The 8,007-nt window shown below is 51.9% G+C and overlaps 1 protein-coding gene across 2 annotated transcripts; it reads left to right on the top strand.

The window, feature by feature from the left end:
• Positions 1–3,666: 3,666 nt before the first annotated feature.
• On the top strand, positions 3,667–7,322 carry NMB (neuromedin B). 2 transcript variants are annotated; one of them, XM_004056696.5, is made up of 3 exons: positions 3,667–4,438; positions 5,086–5,258; positions 7,031–7,322. In XM_004056696.5, the coding sequence occupies exons 1-3, from the start codon at positions 4,282–4,284 to the stop codon at positions 7,163–7,165; spliced, it is 465 nt and encodes a 154-aa protein (XP_004056744.3). In that variant the 5' UTR covers positions 3,667–4,281; the 3' UTR covers positions 7,166–7,322. The 2 variants fall into 2 exon arrangements, with proteins under 2 accessions (XP_004056744.3, XP_018866118.2); XM_019010573.4 differs by having other exon boundaries at positions 7,026–7,322.
• Positions 7,323–8,007: the final 685 nt, after the last annotated feature.

Genomic DNA, 8,007 nt, shown 5'->3' with positions numbered 1-8,007 from the left:
CAGCAGCCTTTGTTTTTTAGCCACCATTGGAGTCATGTTCACGTTCTCATTAGGTGTAGGTATTTTCTTTTTTCCAAATATTGCCTTTAAGAAAACATTTTGTTAGCCAGGCGCAGTGGAAGCTGAGACAGGAGAATTGCTTGAGCCTGAGAGGTAGAGGTTGCCGTGAGCTGAAATCATGCCATTGCACTCCAGCCTGGGCAACAGAGCAAGACCTTGTCTCAAAAAAAAAAAAAAAAAAAAAAATCAAAAAAAAAACTTTTGTATTTTGGCAATTTTGATTTATGAAAGATTTCCTTATTGAGGTTACTGTTCTGATTTTATAGGTAATCCCTATGCATTCCCTCTGAGTTTAAGAAATTGTATCCAATATCCCTGATTTTCCCTTAAAGATTCTGCTGTTTTCCTGGTTCTCTGGTCCCTTCTTCACTCTGAAAGTAAAGAGTAGGGCCTGAGATATCCCAGGATGTTTCTCTTCATCTCCCCAGCCCATACAGTTGGAGATTGTGCTCAAAGATTTGCCAAAATAGAGATTTTACACCAAGCCTGTCCAACCCGCGGCCCTTGGGCCACATGCGGCCCAGTAGGTTTTTTTTTTTTTTTTTTTTGAGACGGAGTTTCTCTCTTTTTGCCCAGGTTGGAGTGCAATGGCACGATCTCGGCTCACTGCAACCTCTGCCTCCTGGGTTCAAGAGATTCTCCTGCCTCAGACTCCCGAGTAGCTGGGACTACAGGCACCCACCACCACACCCGGCTAATTTTTTGTATTTTTAGTAGAGACGGGGTTTCACCATGTTGGCCAGGATGGTCTCGATCTCCTGACCTCGTGATCCACCCGCCTCAGCCTCCCAAAGTGCTGAGATTACAGGCGTGAGCCACCACGTCCGGCCGCGGCCCAGTAGCTTTGGATGTAGCCCAACACACATTCGTAAGCTTTCCTAAAACAGTAAGAGATTATTTTGTGTGTGACTTTTTTTTTTTTTTAAGCTCATCGGCTATCATTAATGTTAATGTATTTTATGTGTGGCCCAAGACAATTCCTCTTCCAATGTGGCCCAGGGAAGCCAAAAGATTGAACACCCCTGTTTTACACATCCTGTTGTGACAACTCTAGGTTTCCTGTCATTTATTTTCTTTATTTTCTTTTTCTTTCTTTCTTTTTTTTTGAGGCGGAGTTTTGCACTTGTTGCCCAGGCTGGAGTGCAGTAGTGCGATCTTGGCTCACTGCCGCCCTCACCTCCCAGGTTCAAGTGATTCTCCTTCCTCGGTCTCCTGAGTACCTGGGATTACAGGTGCGTTGCCATCACGCCCTGCTAATTTTTGTATTTTTAGTAGAGATGAGGTTTCACCATGTTGGCCAGGTTGGTCTCGAACTCCTGCCTCAGGTGATCCGCCCATCTCAGCCTCCCAAAATGCTAAGATTATAGGTGCGAGCCCTGGCTCCCGCCTGTAATATCCATTCTTAATCACTATTTTTGATGAGGCAATTTTTTTATTAAAAAACTTGGTGTACTTTAAATATTTTCCTGGTGTTAGCTATGATAGGATTTGCCATGTATCTTTCACCCTTTTAGTTACCCCATGGGTTGTTTTGTGAACCTGCCTCACATTTTCTGTGCATGTCCTTGAATGTTGTAGAATCCTAGGAGGGTCGAGAGTGGGTTCTGAAGAGCTTCCCCACGTACCTCCATTCAATTCAATGCTAGCCTTTCCCCATGGAGTGGAGGCCTTTGGACTTCTCTTGCCACCAGAGTGGACTTAGGAACAGGCAGTTGGCATTTGAGGTCCTCATGCTAAACTTAGAGCCTAGCACTCCCTTGAGCAAGCCACCTTCTCCCCTGTGCCTCCCATTTTTTTACCTAAGGTGAGTGCTCCTAAGTCTGTGGAGGTGCTCCCCTGCTGTTTTCTCCAGGGTCCTCAGAGGCCCCCCCTTTTTTTTTCTATAGTAGGCTGACAGAGCAAATGGTCCCAAGGGTGCCTGGGGCCAGCCTCAGAGCTGTGGCTGCAGCTGTGAACCCAGGCTGTGTCAGAGGAAGCTTGGCTTAAGTATAAATAACCTTAGCAGAACTCAAGGTCCAGTCACCTGTGGAAGAGAGGTGAAACTCGAAATGCAGTGCCCACTCCCTCTCCCTCCTGAGATACCTAAACACAACTTGGTGTTGAAATTTGAGATGGTACAATGGGAGTGGGTGTGGTTTAGGGAGAGTTGTATCTACCCTGCCTAGATTTGGGGGCCTGATGCAGTGGTCCAGACAGACCTGAAATCTGATTCCAGTGGGACATCTGGGAAAGTGGCTAAACCTATTAGCCTGTTCCCACCTATAAAAATGAGGAGACAGAAACCTACCAAATAAGATTCCTTCAAGCATTTAAGTGATGCAGCACTCAATCAATACCAGCTTCTGTGTGTTCACGCTAATTTCTATTATCCATGGACTAGAGAAGATAGGATGGGGGTTTGATGGATGCAGAGGAGAGGGAGGGGGGTCACAAAGGAATGATTACCGGAAGGTGATAAGAGCTATATCTGTACACCATGGCTAAGCTGTGACAAGAAAGCAGAGAGGTGTAAATGCCAGGGTGGGAGGTGAGAAGCAAGGAGATTGGGGGGAAAGCCAGGGCCAGAAATGAAACGTCCCTGTCCTGTGTGTCATGCTCCTGGAAGCTGGGCCTCCAGCTGGGTATGACAGCCAGTTTTTCATGTGAGCTTACCCTTCTAGGATGGCGATCCACAGAGCTAGCAACCTTGCTGAGCTAGATACTAAGCAAGAGTCCTAGAAGCAGGTCCCATTATCAAGCCAGATGGGAGTAGGTTCTGGTACAGTCACTCTGTTCCGTGTTCCAGAGGTATCCAGAGTCCAAGGGGTGGTCTGCACCCCCGCTCCTCCATCACTCTCTCCTTTGTGTACTTGTCTCTCCAATGAGATGGTTAACTCCCTTGGGAGCAAGGAATTATCTGTCGCCCCTCTTCTTGTGTCTAGTGTAGTGCTCTGAACAATGGGTTTCAGTTAATTAAGCAAACATAAATGTATTCTTCTGGAGCACAGTGTTTTCCTCTGCTCATTATATGATGCCACTGATCCAGAAGTTCTTTCCAAGAAAGTCCAGACAGCTCCCAGGGAGAACAAAGTGCCAGGTGTGAGATGGCAGGTCCTATAGAATTGTTGCTTCCGGCCACAGAGTACTTATGCTAAAACATGTAAAAGTATTAAAATTAGGGCAGTGTGGTTATTACCATTTTACAGTTGAAGAAAGTGAGGTTCAGCCGGGTCACAGCTTGTACATGGACTCCTGGGTGCAGTGCAGTCCTGGGTGCAGTGCTCTTTCCACTTTCTTGACCCAGAGGTCTGCTTCCTGCCCATAAGCCAGGCCCTCCAGCCGGATGCCCGTTCCTCAGAAGCGGCCCTTTGTCCCACCCTCCATCATTCTGCATTCCCATCCTGAGCACCTACTGTGTGCCAGAACATTTCCAGACTGTGATGCTGGCTGTGAGAGGGCAGAGAGCAAGGTGAACACGGGTCAGATTCCCCCAAAGGGCGGAGGTGATGGGGATTAGTTTATGGAAGTCCTTTGGTGCCTAGCACTTGGCTGGACACTAAAAATGCCTCCGTTAGCCTGGGCAACCTAGCGACATCCAGTCTCTTGGAAAGAAAAAAAAAAAAAGAAGCCAGGCATGAAGGCGTGTGCCTGTGGTCCCAGCTTCTGGGGAGGCTGAGGCTTGAGCCCAGCCCTGGAGGTTGAGTTTGCAGTGAGCCGTGATCGCGCCACCGCACTCCAACCTGCGCGATACTGCCAGATCCTGTCTCAGAAAAAGAAAAAAAAAAGGCTGTTACCCGGGAGGAGAGCTCCTCGCCCGACCTCTACCCTCATGAAGAGAGGCTCAGAGGGCTGAAGTGCCTACTTGGCCGGAAGCCGTGGCAGAGTGGCAAGGCAGGGCCAGGGGAAGCGGCTCCGCCGCCGGGGCCGGGCCCCTGTTTGGCCGGTGCCCGGTCCTTAACCTGAAGGTGGTGGGCTTCCGCCAGAAGCCCCTGGCGGAAGCGGTGCCCGCGTGCGGGCCAAAGTGTGGATGTGCAGGTCTCTGGGCGGCCCAAAGGGGGTGCCCCTGCCTGGTAACCTAGCGGGAGGGTGGGGACGGCGGGGAGGGCGGCGGGCGCGGGGCACGGCTCCGCTGCTCAGGGCAGGCTCCGCCCCCAGGGGCGCGGATTTAAAAGGATCGAAGGCAGCCCCGGAGCCGAGCGGCCGGGAAGCGCGCCCGAACGAAGCCGCGGCCCGGGCACAGCCATGGCCCGGCGGGCGGGGGGCGCTCGGATGTTCGGCAGCCTCCTGCTCTTCGCCCTGCTCGCTGCCGGCGTCGCCCCGCTCAGCTGGGATCTCCCGGAGCCCCGCAGCCGAGCCAGCAAGATCCGAGTGCACCCGCGAGGCAACCTCTGGGCCACCGGTAAGTCTTCGGGGACGGAGCAAGCAAGCGCCCCTCATCCAGTTCAGACCCCATTTCCTTCTCAACCCTCTGGCCGCTCCTCAGCCACGGACGCTAGTGTCGGAGCAGGTGGAAAACCCTGGGGCTCATCTCATTTAATAGACATGTACTTGAGACCCGGACAGGTCAGTGACTTGGCTAAGGTCGCGCAGCCAGTTTAAGACAGGGCTGGGCTAGATCCTAAATCCCACTGCCAGCCGGTGCCCCTTACCTTAGGCGAGACTTAACCGAATCTTCTAACCGCTGGTGTGTTTTTGCTGCACCTCCACTTTCCAGGCACCTCTTCACTCTCCACTTCCTACCCTGCCCTTTTTCGTCCCTTGTCCAAGCAGCCCACACAACTAGCAGAGTTTCTCCCTGGCCCTGGACCATCCCACCCTCCTGCCAGCTGTGCCATCCTCTCTACCTGTTCAGGAAAAGCTGAGGGAGCAGGCTTTGCCACCACCCAGACACCTTTGTGGCTCCTTGGTGAGGTGGAAGCACCAAGAGGAGGAAGGTTAAGTATCTTCCCGCCACAAGAACGGAAACGTGGGAGAGATGAGGAACTTTTCCCCTGAGGTAGGATCCTGGCTGCTTGACTTCCTTGTGCCTGGACACCTCCTTTCCAGGTCACTTCATGGGCAAGAAGAGTCTGGAGCCTCCCAGCCCATCCCCACCGGGGACAGCTCCCCACACCTCCCTGAGGGACCAGCGACTGCAGCTGAGTCATGATCTGCTCGGGATCCTCCTGCTAAAGAAGGCTCTGGGCGTGAGCCTCAGCCGCCCCGCACCCCAAATCCAGGTGAGCCGGGCCCCTGCTCCAATGTCAGGAGGGCCCAGCTGGGGCCATCCCTGGATCCTGCATGGGAGGAATTACCACCCAGTACTGTATTAGGGTGTGACTGTCTGACTAGGACATTATGGGTGTGGACCCCAGAAAGCCAGGTTTCCAGGCTTTTCCCTCTTGAGGCAGAGCTCAAAGGAGGAACAGTCCAAAGAAAGGAAGCTGACCTTCCCAGCAGACCCCATGGGGCAAGAAGTAGGGAAAGAAGTTCCCCTGACTCATCACCCAGTCTAAAGTAACAGACTGGGATCATCAGCCTTTTGGAGCAGGACCTTTCTCCCCCAGTCTACACAGTCTTGTCCCACCCGTGCTGTTCCCTGCTGCATTAGTCAAGTCCACCTTTGCTGTGTCCTGTGTATGCTTGTGGCCGGAATGGGACCCTGAGGCCCAGAGAGGGAAAGAGAAGTCAGCAGCCAAGACAGAGTCTGGACCTTGTTCACCTGGACTGGAGCTCTTCCCATTCTCTCATCTGCCTCAGTATCCAGTGGTAGGGTTTAGCAACTTCAGTACATTTGACATTCTAGGCTGAATCATTGTTTCTTGTGAGGGCTGACGTGTGCATCATGGGATGTTTAGCAGCATCCCTGGTCTCTACATACTAGATGCCAGCAGCATCTTCCCCCCCCCATCAAGTTGTGACAACTGAAAAGACCTCCAGACATCACCAGATGTCTGCTGGGGGAGAGGGCCCCAAATCATTATTGGTTGTCAGTCACTGATCTATGGGATTCAAGACTCCAAAGCTGGAGCCAAGCCAGCCTCAAGGTATAGCCCCGCTGAGTGGCACCTCCTTCATTCCCTGCTCCTGGTGCTGTCCTTACTGCACACCACCCTCCCTGGTCCTGCTGCTGTGTGCAGAAGGCAGTGTGATGTGGTAGAATGTGGGTTCTGACTACAACGTGCTGGGCTCATAACCTAGCTACTTAGTAGCTGTATGACCTTAGAAATGTCCCTTAACTTCTCTAAAGCCTCGATATTCTTCACCCATAAAATGAAGATAATAAGGCCCATCTCCCATTAAATGAGACCATTTATGTCAAATGCTCAGCATGGTGCCTGGCTCATAGACAGCCCTTAGTAGATGGGAGCTCTTATCAGTCTGTGAGCTCCCTGGCGGCACCTGTTGTGGACTCGCCTTCATATCCCCCACTGTGCCTAGCATATAGTGTGTGCATTTTGAATGGAGAGGCATTCCCTAGAAAAGGTCCAATCCAGCCTCAACCAACATCCCTGACTTCCTGAGGCACAGAACCAGCAGCCCCTGAGGACCTCAGATGTAAGGCCTAGGAGCTTGGGCTGGCTGAGTCTGAAGGGAAACAATGTCACCTCTAGTGCCCTTGGTTTTGAAGCTCTGACACATGCAGACCAACTAGAGAATCTCAGAAGCAGCAGTGCCTAGGTCTGGGGCTTCAGAGTGAGGTCTGGGGCAGAGCTGGGGTGGGGGAGTGAGGACGCTGACACTAGCCCAGCACCAGACACTGTATTTGGATTTTCTTCCATGATCTTCTCTGACTGTCATGACCACCCTGGGTGGTTGGGGCTGTGTTCTGAGAAAACTACTGCCCCGACCCCTCCAAGGCAATTCAGGGTGCTCTGGGGCCTGCCTCAGCTGACAGCCTGCTGGTGCCCACCTCTGCAGACATCTGGCACTTAGGAATGGCAGGATGCCCCTATCTTTATCAGGAGGCCCTCCCTGGCTCAATTCTTCTGCATGTTTCTCTTCAGTACAGGAGGCTGCTGGTACAAATACTGCAGAAATGACACCAATAATGGGGCAGACACAACAGCGTGGCTTAGATTGTGCCCACCCAGGGAAGGTGCTGAATGGGACCCTGGTGATGGCCCCATCTGGATGTAAATCCTGAGCTCAAATCTCTGTTACTCCATTACTGTGATTTCTGGTTGGGTCACCAGAAATATCGCTGATGCAGACACAGATTATGTTCCTGCTGTATTTCCTGCTTCCCTGTTGAGTTGGTGAATAAAACCTTGCTCTTTACATACAATGCCTGGTCCTCTCCTTTCACCCATCTTTTAGGGGATGGGAGGAAAAGGGGGCTGGAGGGCAGAGTGTTCAGTGAGATGGGGCTGGCTCAAAAAGTCCAGAATACTCCATGCCATGGCACCAGCCTGGCACTGACTCTGGCCTCCTACCCATTCATTCAGCAAGCAAATAACGCCTGTTGCATGCCAGGCTTCGTGCCAGGCGCGGGGTTCTACTCTCATCTCTGCCACCTACTGGCGCAGGCAAGTGTCACTAGTTTCCTCGCTAGTAAAAGGGGGCTGCAGACACTGCACTGCCGGGCTTTACTCAATCCCCCCGCCGGACTTGGAGGGGAGCGCCGAGTTGGGATCCAGACCCTGCCGGCCGCTTCCTCTCTTCTCTGGCCGTCAGAAGGGTTGCCAGCGTTAGCAAATAAAAATACTGGACACCCAGTTAAATTCGAATTTCAGATAAAAAATAATTTTATCTAATAAAATGTACGAAATATTGCATGAACATACTCGTAAGAAAGAAATTATTCACCGTTTTTCTGAAATTCGAATTTAACCGGGCGGTCCTGTATTATTTCTGGCCTTGGAGCATTCATTGCCCCTCTCTTGGGCTGCAAACACCTGGCCCTAAAACGGGCGATCATTTGGTCCTCAGGTCCTGCTTAGAGCTGACAGCGGGAAAGTCCCGATTTCAGGTCACTTTTCCCGGAGC

The sequence above is a fragment of the Gorilla gorilla genome, chromosome 16 (genome assembly GCF_029281585.2).
Source record: "Gorilla gorilla gorilla isolate KB3781 chromosome 16, NHGRI_mGorGor1-v2.1_pri, whole genome shotgun sequence".
NCBI classification, from domain to species: Eukaryota; Metazoa; Chordata; class Mammalia; order Primates; family Hominidae; genus Gorilla; species Gorilla gorilla.
This window is presented reverse-complemented; position numbering and strand designations above follow the sequence as displayed.

Coding starts and splice junctions, on each gene's coding strand:
- NMB (XM_004056696.5), top strand. CDS start 4,282: ATGGCCCGGCGGGCGGGGGGCGCTCGGATGTTCGGCAGCCTCCTGCTC. Junction 4,439..5,085: donor AGGCAACCTCTGGGCCACCG/GTAAGTCTTCGG, acceptor CCTCCTTTCCAG/GTCACTTCATGGGCAAGAAG. Junction 5,259..7,030: donor GCCCCGCACCCCAAATCCAG/GTGAGCCGGGCC, acceptor TCTTCAGTACAG/GAGGCTGCTGGTACAAATAC.